Below are 23818 nucleotides of genomic sequence, written 5' to 3'. Positions count from 1 at the left end.
ATTCCCACTCCTTTTTCACTCAACCATACGTCGTTTTCCAACACACAAGACACACCTTTTTGATAGTTTAAATAAAGTGATTTTGTATACGTCATTTTCTTCTCCATCCCTTTAGCTAGGCCGTAGACAAAATGTACCATCCCCACGTTCTCCAACACACAAGGGCACACACCATTCCAAACAAGGAGGATTCTTCTCTCTTAATCTCTCTCATTTTATACCATCTCTTCCTATTTTAACGATTAATATTAAATTACGTTAACATTTTATATTAGTATTTTTTTTTAATAAAAACAATAAGAGAAAAAATAAAGTGTGAGACGAGAAAGGAAAACAATGAGAATAAATGAGGAGAGAATCCTATTCCGTTCTGTAGCCTTTTCCATAAATATTGTTCCTCACTTCCTACTTGCAACGAGAAAACGACTTTCCAGTTACAGGTCAGTAACAACACAATGATATCATTGGTCACATGAGAGAGAGAAAAATAAAAGGATGTAAAAAACATCACGCATACAGCACCGACATCGACACCGATTGTGACTTTGAAGTTATAAAAAAAACAAACATAGATTCGATTCTAAACTGCTTATTATAATTTCCAAACCAATGTCTAGGTTACTGCTTACCCATCTTAGTTTATAATCTTTACAGAATATAGCATAAACGCTGATGGTATAATTCTGATCAGAATTGACCAATGGTAAAGCCTTCCTGGCAAAAGGGGTCACACTGTACATATATTCTCCTATGGATTGGCAGGTGCATCACCAAGACACATCAAAGGAAAAAACAATTTGAAGCAGAATAATTTCATTGAATTTCCGTGTGGTGTAAGTTGAAGTGACCCCTTATGTTGAAAATGGTTGTGTGTGTTTGGTTGCATCACAACTGGTTCGTATCAAATGGAGACGACGTCGTTGCCGGTGTACTACTACGACAACAGAAGTGCTACCAAAGGAGTGTTGGGACAATGAAGCAGAATATGAATATGGACATGATGGATAGGGGTAGAGTACCTTATAGTGATATATTGGCCGTATGCTCCTGCTATAGAAAGATTCTGCAATCAAATACCGACGGACTGCCCCTAATAAGATGCCAATATTAACCTCATCCTCCTAATTGTCTTATCATCACTTCTTCCACTCAAAGAATTCCTAAAGTGATCCTACAACAACCAAAAAGTATAACACAATTTCAACTTTAGTTTTTCGTTTTCACTTGTGCCAGAAATGGGGAGAAAGTAGAAGGGAGAAATGAGGAATGAAGAGGATGATGGGAGGTGGCGGGAGAAATGAACGAGATATAAGAAAGCGAAAACATTAAAGTCAAAACAAAAAGCCACAAGACACTTGGGAATTCTAAATGACGAGAGAACCATGGATTCCAGGCAATACAGAAACCCTATTACGTGATAGCAAGACTTATAAGTGACAGCAAGTGTTCCTCGTCCGCAAACCCTATTATGGATTCCAGGCAATACACCATGAGATACTCTTTCATTGACATTTGCAAGTGTTCCTTGTCCGTAAACCCTACTATGTGATAGCAAGAAAGACTTAAATAAGGATTTATGACTATCGAGTCTGCAACAAAATGCCAAACTAAAGAGCACAAGAAGCGACTAAAATGCAACCATTTCCTATGATCAGTGTCTCAAGTGCGCAATCTTGTGTCTTCTCCATACTCATGAATATATGTATATTATGTATGAAAAAGAACCAAACTACCAAGTAACAAACCATTATTCAAACGTTCACCACAATATTCATATATCATATTGAAACATTTCTGTAGTGAAAAATAGTTATTCAACCCATACAAAACCCAAGCAAAGAAAACAATATATCAGACCAACAAATGTATCATCCTCGCCTATGTTTGCTTTATCATATGCCAAGGAAACATAACAGCACGGGGCACATATCGAAAACAACTATGTGTTTGCAAAACTTAGTTATGAAGTAATTATGGAGAGTTGTCAAAGGCATCTACAACAGGGATAGCAAATGAACCTCGAATTCTCCATCTACTCTATCAGCTGCAGCTCACTCGTGCATATGTATACTCGCTGCTTCACCCAGTTCCTCTACCAAATTCCTTAATGCTGTGACCACTGAATACTCTTGATATCAATCCCTTCTTTCACCATCTCATAAAGCGGGCTCAACTCCCTCAACTTCTTCACCTGCTGCACCGTCAGCTGAACCGCCCGGTCAATCTCCTCCTCCGTTGTGAACCGCCCAATCCCAAACCGAATAGAAGTATGAGCCATGTCCTCATCCACCCCCAAAGCCCTCAACACGTATGAGGGCTCCAAACTCGCACTGGTACAGGCACTCCCACTCGACACCGCCACTTCCTTCAACCCCATCAACAAGCTCTCCCCTTCCACATAAGCAAACGAAAGATTCAAATTTCCGGGGTAACGTCTCTCCTCGCTACCATTCACCACAACCATATCAAGGTTCTTCCTGATTCCCTTCAACATTCGATCCTGCAACGCTCTTACCCTCTTCTCATCATACTCCATTTCCTTCTTCGCAATTTCGCAGGCCGCACCAAACCCTACCACCAATGGAGTCGGAACAGTTCCGCTCCGAATCCCTCTCTCCTGTCCACCTCCATTCATTTGGGGCTCCACCCGAATTCTTGGCCTCCTCCTCATGTATAAAGCTCCGACCCCCTTCGGCCCGTAAACCTTGTGCCCCGAAAGGGACATCAAGCTCACATTCCATTTGTCCACATCAATTGGGATCTTCCCAAGCGCCTGAGCCGCGTCCGTATGGAATGGAATTTTGAACTCCTTGCAAATCTCCCCAATTTCCTCCATCGGCTGAATAACCCCAATCTCGTTGTTCACCGCCATGACCGATACGAGGCCTGTATCGGGCCGAATCGAGGAGCGGAGCTCGTCGAGGTCGATAAGCCCGTCCGTCTTCACCGGCAGGTAGGTCACATCGTATCCCTCCTGCTGGAGATGGCGGCAGGAATCCAGAACGCACTTATGCTCCGTCTGGGTGGTGACGACGTGGCGCTTCTTGTCCTTGTAGAAGTGCATGACGCCCTTGACAGAGATGTTGTTGCACTCGGTGGCGCCGGAGGTAAAGACGATTTCTTTGGGGGAGGCGCCGATTAAGTCGGCGACCTGGGCGCGGGCGGTCTCGACGGCGGAGTCGGACTCCCAGCCGTACATGTGGGTCCGGGAGTGGGGGTTTCCGTACCGGGTGAGGTAGTAAGGAAGCATGGCGTCGACGACCCTGGGGTCCACCGGCGACGTGGCCTGCATGTCCAGGTACAGAGGCCGGCCCGAAATTTTGACCCCCTTCATTGAAACTCCATCTGGGTCGTCGTAGGTTTCGGCGACGGCGGCGGCGGTGGAGAGGGTGCGGACGAAGTCGGAGGCGGTGGAGGCGGGTTTTGTGGTTAGGGTTTGGCGGCGGAGAGCGGAAGCAAGTAGCTTCGATGCCATTTTTGTTTTTTGGCGGTCGTCGTTTGCGTCGTTTTGGTGGTGTTGTGATGAAGGCGCAGGGGGAAAGGGGATTGCCTTAAAGGCCACCGACATATTCGATCTGGGGATGGACACGTGGCGAGTTGTTAACCTCGTTTGTGGGAAAAACAAATCGGTAAGGCAGGTGATTTTATAAAAAATTTGTCGGTCCTTTTATCACGGACGTTGCGGATTCCAGATCGAAATCTTTTTCCGAAAGGACCAGAAGAAGCAGCAGCAGTGGAGGGCAGAGGAGTCACCAGAAAAAGCTTTTTCCGGAAGGACCTCTTGCGATCTTGCATTGTGTGGAGTTCCAACTGCGTGCATTTCTACAGGAGAGTATACCTACTGCTACTCTCTGCAATGCAGCATTTTGGGTAATTTACCCACCACGCCGGAAGCCAACCGCTTCCAACTGCCTCTGGTATCTCTCTCTCTCTCTCTCTCTCTCGCTCTCGATTGGCATTCTAAGATTTGGTGTTCTGATTTAGAAACTCGAAACGTGATTAGATCTGATTGTAATTTTGTCAATGTCTTGGCTGTGAAATGGGAAAAAGATTGTTGATTTGGTTAGATGATGATCAAACCCAAGTGGGATTTCTCTCCAAATTAACAATGTTGATAGCTTTTCATCTCAAAATCGATAGGGACTTGACATTACTGGGTTCTTGTCTAGTTGAATTCAAGGTTGCTGGTTTCGGTTCGATCCGTAGAGTTTGATTCATCATTCACACAGTTACTGCTGTGCAAACACATTTTTACGCAGGTTTTGTAAAGAAAACATACTGGTTGTAACCTGTTAGAGACTCGGTATGTTCAAGCTATCTCCTCGCAGGAACTCCAGATCTAAAGGGTTCAAGGTCAAGCATGCTCTGCAGCTATTTCTTTTGCTGGGTGTCTGCGTCTGGCTGGCTTACCAAGTCAAGCAGTCTCATGGCAAGAAAGCGGAGTTCAAGGAAACCATAAAGGGTGGCGGCAACCAAATCTTCAAGTTAGGAAGAAAGGATCTAAAGCCTGTTGTGGATGAAATTGTTGATAGCAATGCAGGGCGGAAGGAGGAGGAAGAAGAAGATAACAGGAATGGAGAAGAGCGAAACAAGCCTGAAGAGATCGATAGCGTAGGGAGAGGCACTGGAGATGATGAGCTAAATGAAAATGGTGAAAATAAAATTGAAGAGAGAACAAATGATCCTGGAGATTCTATACAAGGAGAGAAAGAAAGTGAAACGAGCAAGGAGATTACTAGTCAGGAGAATGTGAATGAAAATGAAGAGAGCAAAGAGGATGAAACTGGAAACGGAAGGGATGAAGACGACAAAGCCAAGGAGAGTGAGGAAAGCAATGAGAAGGAGACCGAAGGGACCAAAGAGAAAGAAAGTGAAGAGAAGGAGAATGTACAGACCGTAGAGAAAGAAAGTGAAGAGAAGGAGAACGGAGAGACCAAAGAGACAGAAAGTGAACGGAAGGAGAATGTAGAGACTACAGAGAAAGTAAATGAAGAGAAGGAGAACGGAGAGACCAAAGAAACAGAAATTGAACAGAAGGAGAATGGAGAGAACAAAGAGCAAGAAAATGAACAGAAGGAGAATGACGAGACCAAAGAGAAAGAAATTGAACAGAAGGAGAATGAAGAGACCAAAGAGGACAGAAGTGACGAGAAAGGAACATCAGAGGAGACTCAAGGGGTGGATAATAAAGAGGGGGAACAACGCAATGATACAGATGATAAAGAAAAGGAAGCCGAAGAGAAGGAAGGTGATAAGATTGAGAAGCTGCTTTTAACTGATGATCGGGTTCGAGTTCGAGGTGAAATTGATGAGGGGGCAAGAGAAGAGCCTTACAAGGCTGATGATGCCTCCAGTGCTATGTCCCATGAAATTCAGAAAGCAACGCAAGATAATGAACAAGGCGGTTCAGAAAATTCTAAAGAAGAAAAGCAGTTTGGAGACAAAGAAAATAATACAAATAGCACTGAAGTGGTTGATGTTGATCAAAACAAGTCTGTCTCAAATGTGGAAGTGACTGAAAAGATTGAACTGAATGATAATGAAAGGGCCAAGGAAGCTGAAGCGGGTGGTGGTGAGAGTAATCATTTGGAACCAGACAATGGTTCCACGCGTAATTCAACCGATCAGCAGCAACTAGACACCAAGACAGATGACTCTACACTGAATAGTTCAACCAATCAGCTGCAAGGGGACACAAAGATGGGTGACTCTACACCACAAAATTCTACAGATCAGCAGCAAGTGGACCCTAAGAAAGATGACTCTACACAGCAAAATGTTGTATTAGAGCAAACCAAGAGATCTGATGTAGCTACCAACAGCGAGCAACAAGACTCTAGCACAACATCTTCCACTATAACTCAGAATGGAAATGCAACAAATGGAGTAACCCTAGATACTTCTAGTAATGCAGAATCTGTTGTGTCGGATAGTCAGACTGTCGACTCCAGTACACCTATGGAAACTGATAAAACTTCTGCACCTTCAACCATGAGCGTTGTGCAGACTCAAAATCTCAGCAGTGACATGGAGGTAGAAGGAAAACAGGAAAATATACTCTCTCAAAAAACAAACGAGAATGAAGATGCTGGCCAAAAGCAACAAGTTGATTCTTCATTCCAACAAGAGAAAGATGCACCCTCAAAGACAGATAACAACTCTGATGCTAGCCAGAATGAAAATGGCGGTGCTGTTCCGAACAACACAAATGAAAATGCCAATACAGATGCAGGCCAAAAGGAAGAATCAATTGACTTGTCGAATTCTTCAGTATCCCAAGACAAAGAAGAATCTTCAAACACCAATACTAATGTTGAGGCTGGACAGAATGAGAATGAGAATGTTATTCGAAGCAACACCAATGACAATGCCAGTGCAGATGCGGGCCAAAAGGAGAACGAAGGTGCTGTCGGAGAAGGATCTGGTAATGCCCAGAAAGAGAACGAAGATTCTTCGAACTTGAATGACAATACTAATGAGAGCCACAATGTGACACTGGATTCGACAAATTCTTCAATCCCCGAAGAAGAGAAAGAGGCTCGTATAGACCTGGATACTTTGCCGGAAAGCAAAACTGAAACTAATAACGGTGATGAAACGGCCGCTGAGTAAAACATTTTAATAAGTTCACCATTCGTTGCGCAACCATTTATGTCATTTTGATTTCATATATTTTTTCTTGTGGGGTGATTAACTGTAACGTTCATTGATCACTCTACCACTCAACCTCCTTGTGATTATAGTGCTAAGGTATATTATCAATCTTGTGGGTAATATTTTGACAAGTTGTAAGATTCAGGTTTTCTGCAATTGCATAATTCTTATGATCCACTCTTTGATGCTGTATTTCCTCTCACTCTTCTAGAGAAATTTTTTAGGTGCAGACATCCAGACCATATGACCATCTTCGGACACGCAAAACCGTACCCCCTGTATTTTGGTCCAACCTACGCATAGTGTTTGGTGCCCTGCGTTGGAAAACAAGAATCTCTTCTTTTCTGATCTTTCTTTTGCCAAATGAATGCTAAGTTAGGGAAAGGAGAGGTTCTTGGGTACGACGCCTGAATTGGAGGTGGTGTGAGAGGAGGGTGGGACTCAAATGGCTCAAGCTTAGCATGACAAATCAGGAGATGGGGCACTTGTCCGGTCCACACCCAAAGACACCCTATGCCCCACTGCCCTTGATTTTCCAAACTTTGGTTCCATCCCTCTCTCACACAACACACGCTCATGGTGTCCGACGGAAAATCTCTCGTGGAGCAGAGGAAAGTTTCGTGTCTAGATCCGTAAGAATAAGGTGGTCCGGTAGTTGGACTTCAGAATTTCTCTAGGGAAAGGACTTGAGATTATTGCTTCGGTAGAACACAAAACTTCGAGTGTTACTGCTAAACGACGTATTATATTAAACAGCTATCCATTTGTTATCAGGCACTTGTTCACCACAAACCTCATGTGATTCTGAGTTTTCATTTGCATCCTGAAATTCTCATTTTGATGTTTCAGTCGATAAATTTCTCCGAAAAAGCTGTGTCGAACATATTGATGGACCCAAAAAATCACCTTACTCGGGAAAAAATAGACATATAGATTGAAGATCAGAAAGCTGGAAAGAGAAACAAACCAACATCTCATCATCTTATTTATGTGCGTCAATGGTTACAGACAAACATAACTAAACTGAACAACTAACCACAAAGTCTTGATCCCGATTTCATAAAGAAAAATACACGCACGTATTCACATCCAAATAAACCCAAAGACGACTAATGCATCCGTCTGACATGAACATGAACGAGAGTTATTCCAAATGGTCCCTTCTTGAAATGTCCCAAATGCCGGCCTAGTGGTCGTGCTTTTTTTCGAAAAGGCCATCCGGACCTGAACACCAAAGAAAATGCTCAAGATATTCGAGCAAAACTTCTTGAAGAGAAAGAGAATAAACACACGAAACTTTGTGAACAAGTAGAAACAGAAAACAATAATGCCTCAACATCTCAATATCTCCAAATGCAGCAAGGAAAAGTTGGCAAATTAGAAAGCTGTTCAGAGCACAAAAGCAATTGAAGTTTGTGTTCGTTTTTAATGCAAGTTAATTTGGAAAAACAAAATAGCGTACCTTTTTTACCAATATGCACGCACATCTGTCTACGAACAAGAATGTACCAGCTTTAACAATGCTTCAATTTCAGCTATTCTAAAATCCAGTCCTAGAATTGGTATCAACTTGGGAACAACATTTCACATACTTGGTAGATATTGGTCTCCCTTTTTCCTTTTTTTTTTCTTTCAAATTATCAAAATACATCTAAGGTCGTGAAAACAATTCAAACATGCTCCTACTACTACCCGAACAACCTGTTCTTCACTTGACATACTGGTACTAACGAAAACCAAGATGAAAAATAATGGCTAAGGTGAATACAAAGTTTTAGAATGTGATGCCAGATGTAGCAATCAAATGAAAGATATATTTAAAAGACACCAACAACAACAACAAAGCCTTATCCCACTAAGTGGGGTCGGCTATATGAAATCCTAGAACACCACTGGGCTCGGTTTTGTGTTATGTCTTCTGTTAGATCCAAGTAGTCCAAGTCTAACGATTCAACATAAGAACGGAGTGCCGGCCGTCGACTACCGGACACCCTCCCCCTCCTCCTTTAAAAAAAAAACCAAATTATTTGATTTCCATCATAGAAACCATCTTTGAGAAAAATATACTAAAAACATCAAACCAGACTTAAATCACATGAGACAAAAATTCAAATCTAATCATTGTTTCAAGTAAAAAGAAAACAGTGAACATGCACATTAGGTCAACAAAAGATTATCATAAAATCAGTCTACAATGATGTTCAGAATCATATATCATACCCCATGGGAATTCCTTATTGCGGATATGCAAGTATGGGTATGGCTGCAAACATAAAGAACAGAAAACGTGGATCACCATCAACTGCAGAAGGTAAAGACATAATATCAAGGAATGCAAAAGCGAAAAAATCGCAACGCTTAAGAAAGCTCACAGGAGGCGGTTCATGGTGAGGATGCGGCTTTGACAGGTTAACAAAAGTTAAAATAGTGCAGGCAGCAATGCCTAAGTAAGTTATCTTCTCCCACTTGTCCGCCTCACCTGAGTAAGTGAAGTAGAAAAACAGATCAATCCAATTTAAAACCACTAAAATAATCGGTGATGCCAATCGTATCGAGAACGAATTTTATGCTCCAAACCCAGATGGATCTCAATGCTTAATGTGTCACCATAGCATTCTACATTATTCAAGCTAACCGGAAAGGCTTCAGACTCCGCCAAATTCCGGAATTAAATTTATCTTATATTTGGTCATTTCTTTTACAACAATATACACAAACCTATCAAATTATTGAACAAAAGGGAAGAAAATAATAACAAAAATATAGGAACTAAGGTAAAAACCCTAACATACACCCGCAGCTCCAAATGTTAAGAATGAGGATCCTCTCCGGATCCTCTTTGTGAGGATCCCGGGAATCCTCAAATCATTTCACTTCATCATACTGTCAGTTTTTGTCGGATACTATTTATATTTAATTTTAAATAACAGTATTCAAAATAATTTTTGATCGCATGAAATACGATGCACAGACATAATTTGAGGATTCAGGATTCTCACTCAGATGTTAATTGGATTTTCTCGGATAAAAAATTCGTAATAAAACTAAGAAATAATAATTCCATCAGTAAGAAAAATTAAATAATCGCATATATTCGTGCGCGTGTGTGTGCGGGCGTCGGAGAGAGAAAGATAAGAAATTACGAGCATCGTTGTGTCCAGCAGAGGAGGAGAAGGAGCGCTTTGGAGGAGCAACTGATCGAGAGCCGCCACGCAGGGCGGTCCGAAGCCCAGCACCTCGGACCATCGCCATCGCCATCTCTTAGCAAAGCTGTATCTGTCAGTCGTTGATGTTGTATTGCTTAGAGAACTTACAGCAAAATGCGAAACCAATTGTAGACAATTTTGTTGCAGGAATTGTGTAGAAAGAGTCGGAAATTAGAAAGAGAAAAGCCCATTAGAAGCCCATTTCTCTAAAGCCACTTTCTGTTTACACCCAACAAAGGACAGGCCCAAGGTTGCCTATTACAAATGCATGTTTATCCACACTTTTAGAAAATATTCACAACACTCAAATAATAAACCCAAATCAACTAAGATATCACATATTAAATAATATTCACAACACTCACCTTTAATGTGTAAATACTCAAGTAAACGTCATATCAAATACAACAAAGTTGAAGTCGTCTCATAGGCACTTATTTAAGAACACGCTAGTCTTAAACAAGGAAACCTGCATATGAAAATAAGTCTCACAAAATCCGATTATTGTAAAACCCAATATGGGACAAAAAGCCATAGTCTAAGAATAAATGTGAGTTAATGCAAAGCCAATTTAAACGTCTACAGGACGTACACAAGGGTATGATCAATTTGAATGGATGCCTCGTTAAAACCTAGTCAATTAGCAAAAACCAAAAAGGAAAAATGCTCCTAATTTTAGGGAAAATGTATATTAAGTTCAAGTGAGTATACTTCGGATACTTCCTTGAATTTGATATAATTCCAAAAATAACTAACAGTGTTACTACTTAGAAAGTTTACGCATACCAATTCCTCAAACAAACTTATGACAAGTAGATTTGGGGAATGACTTGGTGAACAGGTCGGCCAGGTTGTGATAGGAACGGATTTGCTTCACTTCAATCTTGTGATGTTCTTTAATATATCCCTTCTTGATTTATACGATACATGTTACGTTATCTTCATAAACCATTTTAGGGACATCAACGATAAAAGAAAGTCCGAAGGTGCTTCGAATATGCTCAACAAGATATTGTGTTGTCTCAAATGGTAAAGACATAACCTATTTAAAAACGCACCTTGTGTGGGTTAGACAAGTAACTTGCGTCAACAGAACCAACAAGGCAATAATTATCTCGAGAATCGAGGGGGGTTGCAGCTCATCTCGAGGATTCATAGGATATAACAAACCAAAATTTGTCGTACCTTTGAGGTAATTGAAGATGTCTTTAACACCGGTCCAGTGTTTGAGTGTAAGTTCATTGTTATATCTTACTAGAATATTAACAATGAAGAAGATGTTTGGTCTAGTGCATTAAGCTTGGTTCATGTATGAGAGAGAGAGAGAGAGAGAGAGAGAGAGAGAGAGAGAGAGAGAGAGATTTGGTGGTGGTTGTCTCATCAGAGTTGGCAAGAGCGGTCGTGGCAATAGGAAACTAAAGGGAGTAAGAGTCAGAGGGATGGGGGAGATTGAAAGAAAGGCAGTGAGTCAAGAGTGAGAGGCACGGGTAGAAAAAGAGAGAGAGAGGGTCTAGTCTTGTGTAGATGGTTAAGCCTAACAAATTTTATGGACCTAAGTTGAGTTTGAAAAATTGTTAAACAATTTAGGCCACTTGCCCAACATAATCAGAGGTAAAGTCTGCATTTTGAAACAAGGCTGATAACCCAATGTTCGTATTTAAGAGAATTATTTAAATATGGCAAGATAAAAGACGAGGAGTGAAAATAAATGACAAGTGCACGTAGAAAATCCATGTGGCATGTCAGGGGCATTATGGTAATTGCATTGCTTATGGGAATAAAATTTAGGACAAGATGTCACATGTGCCACGTGGCATATCCTGGTGTGTCTGATTTCCAAAGAATATGGAAGTCAACGACATGATTAATGTAACGGTAAAAAACAAAAAGAATAGAATTTTTTTATTCTATAATTACTCAACAAACTTCTTCAATTCCCACACCATAACTCAACATTTATTTTCACTACAATCTATTATATTTGTTTTCCACTTTTCAAATCCTTTTGTTATTTAAAAAAAAAATGAGTGGGAAAAAAAATTGGTCGAACCGGGAAGACATCACTTTGTTGGAGGTTTAGGTGCTTGTTATTCATGACCTGGTCACAAAAAATGAGATGAGGGTGCAACACACATGGAAAAAAAATTCATGCACAATTCGCTATGCAGATTCAAGGCGCATCCCAAACCGAGAAATCTTTGTCGCATAGGTAAAAACATCTACATTAAGATTTAAAAGCTTGGCAAAAAGCTATCGCAAAAGCGGAAGGAATTTATCGAATGACGATAATCTAGCCAATTAGGTAATAACATTTTATTCTTAATAAATGTTAAAATGCAATTAGCATGTGAAACATACTCTAAAGTACAAAATTCTGCCGAGTGGTCCACAAGTTGCATCGAATGAGACTCCCCTACACGAATCAACTATTGAAGAGTCGACGTTGGAGACCCTAATTGAATTGGTCCCACAAAGCCAAGAAGCCCCAACCTATTAATAAGAAGTTTGCTAAGAAAAGAGTTGCAAGACGGAGTTTTTTTTTAATAATGATTATTCAAAATTAGTTGATGAATTGGCTCACCAACATGTATTGAATATGGAGCAAGACAGGTTATCTTATGAGCAAGACCTAAAACATTTGCAACATCTTTCTTTTGAACAAAGTAATTATCATAGTACAAATAGAAACCATCATTTTGTTGAACAAATGTGGTCACACCCAAAATCTTTTTCAAAAATAAATCTTCCAGGTACAAACTATTTGTGATAGAGTAATCTTCCAATAGATTATCACCTCGGTTGCCCCCTGCATCAGTTGAGGTTCAACACCGGATTGGTTCTTGAACCACCTGCTTCTATGTTGTGTTGATGGATTGATGTTATCGCTTGCACCACTTGAAAGGTGGATGCTTCTTCACGCTTTAACTATTGGGCATGTCTTCTTCTTCGTTCTTCATCTTTTCGCTCATTTTCTTGTTCTCAATTTTCTTGTAACCTCCTCAAGATAGACATTGTTGAAAGAACTTTCTTTCTAAAAATCTATGAATTGAGATGAGTAAAGATAATGGATGAGGCTTGGTGTGAAAAGATGTGACGGTTTGAAGGAGTTTTATGGAGAAATACAACGAAACCAAAAGATTGGATAAGGACATGTGGCACTACAGGAATGGTTGAGAATCTCTTAAAAAAATATGATTGAATATTATTAATGGATAATGACATGTGGTGTGACGAAAGTGGCTGAAACTCTTATCGAAAATCTAAGACGTTAATGACACGTGGAGGATAGGGCCAACAAAGCATAAAAGAAAAAAAACATATTTGTAAATAGTAATCGATTTTGCTATTGCCCAACAAGTGGAGTTGCATAAAGGTAATTACATTTTAGAGTGAATAGTAAAGGGAATTCAATGCTCTCATCTTTTGTGAAATCTCATATCGCCCAGGGGAGTGATCCTTATATGTATATTCCCATCCCTACCTAGCACGAGGCCTTTTGGGAGCTCACTGGCTTCGGGTTCCGTAAGAACTCTGAAGTCAAGCGAGAGGGGGGGCTAAAGCAATCCCATGATGGATCCCATTGGGAAGTTGCTCGTGAGTTCCCAAAAACAAAACCGTAAGGGAATGGTAAGCCCAAAGCAGACAATATCGGGCTACGGCGGTGGAGTCGAGTCCGGGAAGTGGTCTTACTCGGGTCGGGATGTGACAATTTGGTATCAAAGCCTAACCCTGGCCGTGGTGTGCCGACGAGGACGTCGGGCCCCTAAGGGGGGTGGATTGTGACATCCCACATCGTCCAGGGGAGTGATCCTTATATGTATATTCTCATCCCTACCTAGCACGAGGCATTTTGGGAGCTCACTAGCTTCGAGTTCCGTAGGAACTCCGAAGTTAAGCGAGAAGGGGGCTAGAGCAATCCCATGATGGGTGACCCACTGGGAAGTTGCTCGTGAGTTCCTAAAAACAAAACCGTGAGGGAATGGTAAGCCCAAAGCAGACAATATCGTGCTACAGCAGTGGAGTCGGGCTTGGGAAATGGTCCTACCCGGGACGGGATGTGACATCTTTGCCTTTCCTTAACGAGTGAAATTGCCCCAAAAAAATATCAGAATATAACTAATTTCCATCCTAGCTAAATACAATTGAATATGTGGTGGGATACCTCCTATATTAAAAACAAAAGATAATACTTACATCCCCCCTTTGAAGATAAACACTAGTACAAAAAACTACTTGTGTGACAGAATTTTACAAGACAAAGCAAATTATGTCGCTTAATGGTACCTTGCGCAACGAGGAATAGACCTTCGTCGCGCAAGGATAATGAGCTTTGCCCGACGGAGCACTTAGTCGCGCAAAACCTTTTACACGATAACAAAAAACATGTTCGTCGCATAAAGCTAACAAGAAAAACACGGGTTTTTTTTTTTTGTTTGGTGGGAAACCTAACGCGCGATGAAGATTTTCCCGCTATATCTTTGCGCGACAAAGGGTTCTTCGCGCAAATCTTGTTGTATCTTTGTGCGACAAAGGCTTCATCGCGCAAAGCATGTTCATTTTCTTGGGCAGAACGTTTAGCGCTTTGGAAATTGAGGAACATTTGCACGACAAAGGCTTCATTGCGCAACTTACAATCAGTTTTCAGAGCATTCAGTGCATGTAAATCAACAGAATCTGAAACTATTTAGTGAGGTCTTTGCGAGACAAAGCCTTCGTCGCGCAAAGGCCTTATCCTTCCTATAAATATGCCCTTCTCCTCTCGTTTTTCTTCACAATTCTATTCGTGCTGAGATAGAAGATAAAAACAAGGATGATAACGTGACCAATCCCAACCCAAATGATTTGATGCAGCATTTTCAGTTCGCGTATGCGATTGCTGTAGCCATGGGGAACAATTGTCCTACTGTAATGTGGCGTTCTTGGAAAGATGTGTCGGAGAATGCGAAGAAGGCGGTGATGGATGAATTATTAGTAAGTATACTGTTGATGGATAAATAATTAATTTTGTGAAATTTTTTGTTATATGTTAGAATTAACTATTTCCATATATGTGTAACAGTGTAAATATACTCTTGATGATGAGCCGAAAGAACTGTTGATGAAGTTGATGGAGGATGCGTTGGAAGGCGGTTACAATAGGTGGCGCTATGATGTCTTTCAGAATAGACCAGGACCATCGAAATAGTAGTTTTAAATTTATGTTTTGTATGACAATAATTAAATTTAAGGTACTTTTTATAAGTTATGTATTTCGACTTAATTATGTTTTAATTCATGTTTGGTTATTTAAATAATTGAATGGAGTATAATATCAATTTATTTAAGTTATTAATTGAATGGAATATAATACTAATTTATTTAGGGTATTAATGATTTAGTGTATTAAGTGAATGGAATATAATATCAATTTATTTAAGGTATTAATTATTTAATGTATTAATTGAATGGAATATAATATCAATTTATTTAAGGTAGTAATTATTTTTAGAATACATATTATAACTAAAAATTTGTTGGTAATTATAAAGTTTACGTAAACATAGATATCTATGTTTATGTAGACCTTATAATTACAATAAGTTCGTCGCTACAACCTTTGATGCAACAAATATGTCGATGTGCAAAGTCTTGCGCGACAAACGTTTCATCGTGCAAGGGTCATCAGTTATAGGTCAACGTATTTGGTGTATTTGAATTAGAGAAATAAATAAGTTATTTACTGCATGTGTTTGCGCGTCAAACATTTTGTCGCTCAAAGTCCCTAACCTTCCTATAAATATGCGCTTCTGTTGTCCTTATTCTTCACAATTCGTTTAGAAAATGCTTTACAATTCTGACGATTATAATCAATTCGTTCTTTGAGTGTTGGTACGACAGTTGACAAGGATGCATGTTCATCAAAGGCAACAGATGGAGAAGGTTCTGGAAAATGTTTGCGTTGAAATTTTTGCATTTTGTATAAAGTTTTTATTTACCTTTAGTATTATGAAATTATTTTTTGTTAATAGACAAGAAGAAAAGAGCTACAGTACGGGTTCGACACACATATAGGATGAGCTGTTACTGAATCACTGCGGACAAAATAATTGGGGTTGTGAAGTCAGATAAGCACGCCAACTTTTCGTCTGACATAGGAGCAATGGTGCGTACCAAATGTGATGCAGATTGGGAGTCTTGGAGAGCCATCCTCGAGGAGCTAAAGATGCACATGATTGATGAGTTAGCACTATGTGCTAATTTTATTAGTTAAATAATAAGTATGTTTGTTAAATATAATATAATAATGAGATTTTAATTTATTAATTTTTGTATGACAGGCCAATTGGGACATTGACAAAAGTGACACAAATCTGATGAAGGTTATCAACAATGTGTTCAAGTCGAGATTCCGGGAGTGGAAGTATGATAATCGATGCACTGCAGCACTATAGCAAAAAAAAAATTATGGTTTTAATATTATTCTTATTTAATAATTATATATGAATTTTAAGTTTTTTTAGTATGAAATTTTTTTATTAAATATGTACTTGATGTTTATTATGAATGAATTAATGCATTTTAATAAGTAAGTATATTAATTAAATATGCAAAAATGGAATTATTTATTAAATATGTATGTGGTTTGAAAAAATTTGAAGACTTAATGAAACAATGTTGTCAATATCCCAAAAAATAAAAAATAAAATAAAAGCACACACGAGACTAACCATTGTTCGTCGCGCAATGGATTTAAAAACCCCGGAAAGTCAAAGGCGTGCAAAAAGTTGATGGCCACGTCAATGTGCCCCCCTCCCCCCAAACAAAAAAAAAAACAAAAAAAAAGAAAAAAAAAAGCGTGACGAACTGTTGTTCGTCGTGCAATGGGTTAAAAAATCCCAAGAAATCGTAGTCTAATGGCGCCAAAAATGTTGAAGCCTAAGGGTTTGTGCAACGATGGTTGCGTCGCACAAAAGTTTTTTACTTTACTGGACTTAACTAGATTGCAGGAAGGCAGAAGCTGCAAAACATTTGCAGCAGTTGCCTTCCCCTGGTGCAATTTCAAACAGTTTGAGGTATAATTTTTCTTAACTAAGTTATCTAATTAATTTCCATTCATTTAAATTGTGTTATATGTAGTTTATAGGTGTTGTAAGTTTATGTATTTGTGTGAACACGAAAGTTCCTTGAAACAAGAAACAAGAATAACGTGTACAAAATAATATTTTGTGTTTAATGATTTTGGGGTTACGATCTCTCTCAAATTGGGTCCTCTGATTCTATCTTCGTAGGGTGTAGGTTTGTGGATGAGTTGTTGATCCAAAGGGCCGTCGGGGCCTGATCTAAGGATGAACAGTTGATGAACAGATGAACATTTTCTTCAAGGGCCGTCGGGGCTTGATCTTGAATAATGGTTATGTGGATTTCTTCAAGGGCTTTTGGGCTTGATCTTGAAGGTTGATGGATGAGCGGATCTTCAAGGGCCGTTGGGGCTTAATCTTGAAGAACGATTGGATGTGTGGATTTGTTGAGGTTGTTGATCCAAAGGGCCGTTGGGGGCTTATGCTTAGGATGAACGGATGAACACTTTCTTCAAGGGCCGTCGGGGCTTGATCTTGAAAGAGGATTTAACGAAGAAAGAAGAGAGCTTTCTTGATCCTTCGGAATTCTTGGGAATTTGGATGGTTGGAAGCTTTGGAGTTTCAAAGCTTCAAGGATTTGGGGAATTCCTCTTCTAATTTTGGAGTAGAGAAATGTATTTGTGAATTCCTTGATGCTTGATACCTTGATGGAGAAGCCTATTTATAGGCTTTGAGAATGAATCACCACCACAAAATTTTTTTTTTTCTTTCCAAGCACCATTGCCTAATTTTCCCACTTAATGCAATATTGAAATTGAAGTGGTGTAACTTATGGCCTAATTTCCCACTTAATACCATTTTAAACTTGAAGTGGTGTAACTTATGGCCTAATTTCCCACTTAACACCATTTTAAACTTGAAATGTGTATGCTTTGTCATTGCCCAAATGAGAAAAACTTGCTTTGATCCGTAATGGATTGAAGTGTGTTTGCCTTGTCATTGCCCAACATGAGAAGAAAAACTTGTTTTGATCCTCAATGGATTGAAATGTACTTGCCTTGTCATTGCCCAAAATGAGAAGAAAAACTTGTTTAATCCTTCAAGGGTATTTCTTCCTATTTTGTTGAGTCACACGCCATGTGTACAATTTGTACAACACGTGGCGTATGCCATGTATGCCTTGACACGTCAAAACTTTAATGCATTGGTGAACATTTGTTTTACTGAAATTTCGATGTCTACAAATGCCCCCACTTCAAGGCGCGTCGTAGACATGTGCTTGACACGTGTAGAAAATGCGTTTTGAAGTCCTTTAATGTAGATGTCAACCCAAGGGCCGTCGAGGCTTGATCTTGAATTGGGCTGGAAATTTCTTCAAGGGCCATTGAGGCTTGATGTTGAGTTCGACTGAAAGATTTTCTGGTTTCCTCCAATCGTTGATTTTCCACAGGCTTAGTCTTGAACTGGGCTGGAGGATTCTTTTGGTCTCCCCCGAAGGCCTGAACTTACTCCTTTTATCTGGAGTTGAATTTGATTCAAGGGTGGTGAACACTTGATTTTGAATCGGACTTGTGATTTCTTCAAGGGTCATCGAGGCTTGATCTTGAATTGGGCTGGAGGATTCTTTTGGTCTCCCCCGAAGGTCTGAACTTACTCCTTTTATCTGGAGTTGATTTTGATTCAAGGGTGGAGAACACTTGATTTTGAATCGGGCTTGTGATTTCTTCAAGGGCCATCGAAGCTTGATCTTGAGTGAAAATAGGACCATGAGCGGTTTCAGGATTCAGACACATGGCAGGCAAGCACGAGGTGGAGGTGATGACCTGTTTCTTTGTTCAATCTTTCCAATTCGTATTGAAGAGGGTTAGAGGATGACTCAGCATATGCAGTTGTTGCGTTTGCTGACGATCCACAAGATTGATGTTTCATTGTCACTCGTCTTAGCTGTTCTCCAAGCAGATGTGGTCCCTTCTCTGGAAGTGTATCAACCGTTGAAGATGACTACTCGAGAGCAACGCTAGGTAAGCAACCAGGGAATAGATTCCAGGTAGTCGGTTCCAGATCGGAAGACTGACTCTAAGTGCCGGCTAATTGCTCTCTTTCACTTTGCCATGCGAGTAAGAACAAGGACAAAGGAAAGGACATAGAGAAAGCATGATATGAGATACTTTTGCTTTTGAAGAAGCAGCGAACGAATCAACACATATATTTGTTGTGCTTGTCTCCACATGCTTCGATGTATCATTTTTCACTTGCCTTACTTGCTCCCCTTGCAGAAGTGGTATTTCCTTATGCAGGTTTGGCATCTTCTCTTTTAGTATTTGTCCTCTGATACAGGAGTGGAATGCAAACCTTGCATTTGAATGGACCATCACTTCTTGGTGACAGCGCAAGTTTGAGTAGAGGTTCCGACATATTGCTTTCTCTGTCCTTATCTTGGCAGGTGAGAACAAGGGCAAAGGAAAAGACAGGGAAAAAGCATGATATGAGATACCTTTGCTTTCGCCATTGATGATATGAGATACTTTTGCTTTTGAAGAAGCAGCGAACGAATCAGCACATATATTTGTTGTGCTTGTCTCCACATGCTTCGATCTACCGTTTCCTCATGCCTCATCTGTATTCCAGGCATCTGGTATCTTCTTTGGGGAAGAAGAAAAAAATTGAGTATTTCGAGAGGCTTTGCTGGGAGTGCGCCCTCAGAGGTGAGGAAGAGTTGGGCATTTTTTTTTTTTTTTTTTTTTTGCAGGTCTGCCTTGCCATAAAAGATGAAAGTTGACATATATAGGGATTTCCCAATAGCAAGTGGTGGTACTGTTCCTTTACCATTGTCGACAACTGTTGGGTAATTGAACAGTAAGATTCACGCGTTCTCAACTTTGTCAGAAATCTTTGACAAAGTTGCCCGTGATTTCTGCAAAGCTGGGGTTGCATATGAAGGGTGATGACAAATCTGGAAGAGCCCAGCTTTTGAAATTCAGAGAGTGATGACTCTTCGATCCTTGAATAAGCGGCCCAGCTTTTGAGGTTCGGAGGGTGTTACCTCTTTGATTTCTGAACAAACGCTTCTTCGATTTTTGAGCAAGCGTCTCTTCGATTTCTGAATGGCAAACAGTAGTGCGGATGTGGCTTTGTCAGAGATCTTTTGACAAAGTTGAACGCGTTTTCTGAAAAGCCAAGAAAGCGTCGCCTAACTTACGCCTTTTATCTGGCTTTTGAGATTTTGAAGAGTGGTGTCTCTTCCATTTTTGAATCGGTGGTCGTGTCGCCTCTCCTCTTTATAGAGGTATCGATTACCTCCAACATGCACATCTTGAAGGTTGCTCATTCCTGAAAATCATCTCCGGTGTATTTTGTTTTAATAGCCCCTTGAGATTTTTTTTCATCCGACCCTTCTCTTTTAACACCTTTGAAAAATGGCTAACCCATCTAACATTTGCTTAGATTTGAGTCTCAGCAGTGCGCCGCGTCAGGGTAAGGTATGGTGCCCGTCTTTTTTATCTTCTAATGGCCCTCTTACAGGTGGAGACTCCGTGATGACAGATGCAACAACAGCTACGATAGTAGCTAGAAACCTCCTTACTCCCAAAGATAGTAGGCTGCTTTCAGGACGGTCCGATGAGTTGGCCGTTCAAGAGTCCCTCGCTCTCAGTGTTCAGTGTGCGGGCTCTGTGTCTAACATGGGCCAACGCCTGCTTGCTCGATCCCGTCAAGTGGAATCATTGATGGCAGAGGTGGAAAATCTTAAGCAAGAGATCAAACAGCTTAAGTACGAGAATAAAAGTTTGCATGTGCTTGCAAATAACTATTTGACGGGCATGAAGAGGAAGCTTGATGAGCTGCAAGAATCTGAAGGTCGAATTCAAAGTGACCGTCAAAGGCTTGCGACTTATCTCCAGAGGCACCTTTTTCCTGGGCCATCTAGCGTTCCACCCAGTATTGAGGCCTCGAATGCTCTATCTTCAATGCTTCCCGCTCCGATGCCTTCTGCTCTGATGCCTTTCGCTTCTAGAGTTTTGCCACGTAGTGGGTCTTCACGTGAACAACCTTTGTGAAAGCTTCATCTTTTTTTTTTTTTTTTTTTTTTTTTGTACGTACTTGTAATTTCTCGGAGATCAATGAACATGCTTTATTTTATTCAGTGTATTGTGCTAAATACAGATAAAACATATTCATCACCAAGATGTGTTATTTCCCTTTTTTTTTATTTTTTTTTATTTTTTATTTTGATGATGTGACTGTACTTGAAGTTTTGAAGTTTCAAGTTGCCTACGTACCCTTGGTTGAGGAGGGATCAAGTCATGACGTAGTTCAAATGAGTGATGGTTTTTTTTTTTTGATGATTTTGCCGTACACAGTTTATGCTCTTGCGAGCCAGAAGCGTGGTGCGTTTGCTTTAGGGGTAGTAGCGCTTCAAAAATCTGCCGTTGATGGGGCCGATCTTCAACCCGTCTTCTGCCATGATTAAGTAGGCGCCATTGGTGTAGATCTCTTGTATTACGTAGGGTCCATCCCACTTTGATGTGAACTTGCTTTTTGTCTTATGAGTTGTAATGATAGGCCTACGCAATGCCAGCACAAGATCTCCGGCTTGGAAAGACTTTGGGCGGACTTTCTTGTTGAATGCCTTGGATAACCGTGCTTGGTAGCATTCCAAGTGTTGTTGAGCTTCGAGCCTTCTCTCATCCAGCGCTTCCAACTCCTGAAGGCGCAACTTTGCATTTTCTTCATCAGTCAAGCCTTCTTGTATAGCCATCCTTAGTGAGGGAATTTGACTTTCGAGCGGTAGAACAGCTTCTACACCATATACGAGAGAATAAGGTGTAGCTTGGGTAGGAGTCCTATGTGTAGTCCTATATGCCCAAAGTGCTTCACTTATTCTTTCATGCCAATCTCTCTTTGTTCGGCCGATTACCTTTTTCAGGAGGTTGCACAGCGTCTTGTTGAATGCTTCCGCGAGGCCGTTGGCCGGAGCATGATACATGGAAGACTTGTGCTGCTTGAACTTGTATTTGTCGCAAAGCTCGTCCACGAGTCGGTTGGAGAACTGCTTTCCGTTGTCAGTGATAATGTAGCGAGGCACCCCATATCGGTGGATGATATGCTCCTTGATGAAACGAACAACAATTTCCTTTTTTACTTCCCTTAAAGGGATGGCTTCAGCCCACTTGGAGAAGTAATCTGTTGCAGCTAGGATGTAAGCTTCCCCTGCAGATGACTTTGGCGTAATTGGTCCTACAACGTCCAATCCCCATGCGTCGAACGGCCATGAAGCAACTGTAGGGTGTAATGGTTCAGGCCGTTGATGTATGAAGTTGGCGTGGAATTGGCAGGCTTGGCACCTTTTGGCGTGTTCCAGGCAGTCCTTCACCATGCTCGGCCAGTAGTAACCCATTCTTTTAAGCTGGAAATGTAGCTTTGGTCCAGACTGATGTGCCCCACACACACCTGAATGTGCTTCTTCCATGGCTAGATTAACTTCTTCCTCACCTAGGCATCTTAGGAGCACTCCTTCAAAAGAGCGTCGATAGAGTGTTCTTTTGTAGTAAAGGAAGCGAGGTGCTCGTCGACGTATTTCGGAACGGTGTCTGAGATCATCTAGAAGCTTTCCGTGCTCTAAGTAGTCGATCAGCGGCTGTCTCCACTCTTCAGCATCGACTGGAAGTACTGAGATGACATTTGTATCATCTAGTGACATTTCATTAACGAGCGGAATCACCCATCTTTGGCAAACTGGCACGTCTGCAACTTCATCTTTTCCTACTGTCATACTCGAGGCTAGATTGGCGAGAGCGTCTGCCATTTGATTTTCCTTTCTTGGCACATGTTCCAGTGTCACAGCTTCGAACTTTTGTAGCAGTTGGGTCGCTAGCCGGAAGTATGGGACGAGATCATCTTTCCTTACCTCATATTCAGTTAAGAATTGATTGATTATGAGCTTGGAATCGCCATATACCTCAAGAGCTGTGATTTCCATGTTGATCGCCATTTGGAGCCCGATGATCAATGCTTGGTACTCAGCAACATTGTTGGAGCATAACTCATTCAGTTGGAAGGAGTAAGGTAGTATTTGCCTTTGTGGTGACATGAATACTACTCCTGCCCCCGCTCCGTCTGCTCGTGCGGATCCGTCGAAGAACATCGTCCATGTTGGGAAGATGTCGATGTAGAACACCTCATCGTCAGGCAAGTCGTCTGAGATTTTCCAATCAGCCGGGATTGGATGATCGGCAAGGAAGTCTGCTAGCGCTTGTCCCTTGACGGCTTTAGCTGGGACGTAGATGATCTCATATTGATTAAGAAGCAAAGCCCATTTAGCGAGTCGCCCTGTCAAGACTGGCTTAGTCATAACGTATTTGACAGGGTCGGCTTTAGCAACCAAGTGGATGGTGTAAGCATGCATGTAATGTCTGAGTTTCTGAATGGCAAACACCACAGCGAGGCACATCTTTTCTATTGGGGAATAGTTCAACTCAGCGCCGGTGAGAGTTCGACTGAGGTAATAAAGTGCTCCTTCTTTTTGGGATTCATTCTTTTGCGCCAAGAGTGCTCCGATTGAACTTTCCTGAGCAGCAATATACAATATGAGTGGTTTCCCGGGCACAGGTGCCCCCAGGACAGGTGGACTTGACAAATATTTCTTTATGCTTTCAAAAGCATTATGGCATGCTTTGTCCCATACGAATGGAACATCTTTCTTCATAAGGCGACTAAACAGTTGACAACACCCTGCGAGGTTGGAGATGAAGCGTCTGATGAAGGCTAGCCGTCCTTGTAGACTTTTCAGCTCGTGCAGGTTTCTTGGCTCGGGCATGCTTTGAATGGCCTTGATCTTTGATTGGTCTACTTCAATACCACAGTGCTTGACGATGAAGTCGAGGAATTTTCCAGAGGTGACGC

General features: G+C 40.9%; 3 protein-coding genes across 4 annotated transcripts; 1 reads left to right on the top strand and 2 right to left on the bottom strand.

The window, feature by feature from the left end:
- LOC103964659 (cysteine desulfurase, mitochondrial-like) lies at window positions 1-3568 on the bottom strand. Its single transcript, XM_048582012.1, has 2 exons — window positions 2019-3568; window positions 1-1171 (listed from the first exon to the last, which is right to left on the bottom strand). The coding sequence occupies exon 1, from the start codon at window positions 3566-3568 to the stop codon at window positions 2105-2107; it is 1464 nt and encodes a 487-aa protein (XP_048437969.1). The 3' UTR covers window positions 1-1171; window positions 2019-2104.
- A 206-nt stretch (window positions 3569-3774) lies between these two features.
- On the top strand, window positions 3775-6831 carry LOC103945743 (uncharacterized protein DDB_G0290685). Its single transcript, XM_009356333.3, has 2 exons — window positions 3775-3917; window positions 4260-6831. The coding sequence occupies exon 2, from the start codon at window positions 4306-4308 to the stop codon at window positions 6610-6612; it is 2307 nt and encodes a 768-aa protein (XP_009354608.2). The 5' UTR covers window positions 3775-3917; window positions 4260-4305; the 3' UTR covers window positions 6613-6831.
- A 775-nt stretch (window positions 6832-7606) lies between these two features.
- Window positions 7607-9996, bottom strand: LOC103945742 (cytochrome c oxidase subunit 6a, mitochondrial). Of its 2 annotated transcripts, none has more exons than XM_009356332.3 (4): window positions 9798-9987; window positions 9027-9133; window positions 8875-8917; window positions 7607-7878 (listed from the first exon to the last, which is right to left on the bottom strand). In XM_009356332.3, exons 1-4 carry the CDS (start codon window positions 9910-9912, stop codon window positions 7841-7843), a joined length of 303 nt encoding a protein of 100 aa, XP_009354607.2. In that variant the 5' UTR covers window positions 9913-9987; the 3' UTR covers window positions 7607-7840. The 2 variants fall into 2 exon arrangements, with proteins under 2 accessions (XP_009354607.2, XP_048437968.1); XM_048582011.1 differs by having other exon boundaries at window positions 7862-8658; window positions 9798-9996.
- Between the last annotated feature and the right edge of the window lie 13822 nt (window positions 9997-23818).

This window comes from the organism of the source record quoted next, unplaced genomic scaffold (assembly GCF_019419815.1).
Source record: "Pyrus x bretschneideri cultivar Hongxiangsu unplaced genomic scaffold, Pyrus_bretschneideri_v1 Contig18, whole genome shotgun sequence".
Taxonomy (NCBI): Eukaryota; Viridiplantae; Streptophyta; class Magnoliopsida; order Rosales; family Rosaceae; genus Pyrus; species Pyrus x bretschneideri.
Note: the sequence above shows the minus strand (reverse complement) of the source record. Positions and strands in the feature narration are given on the sequence as shown.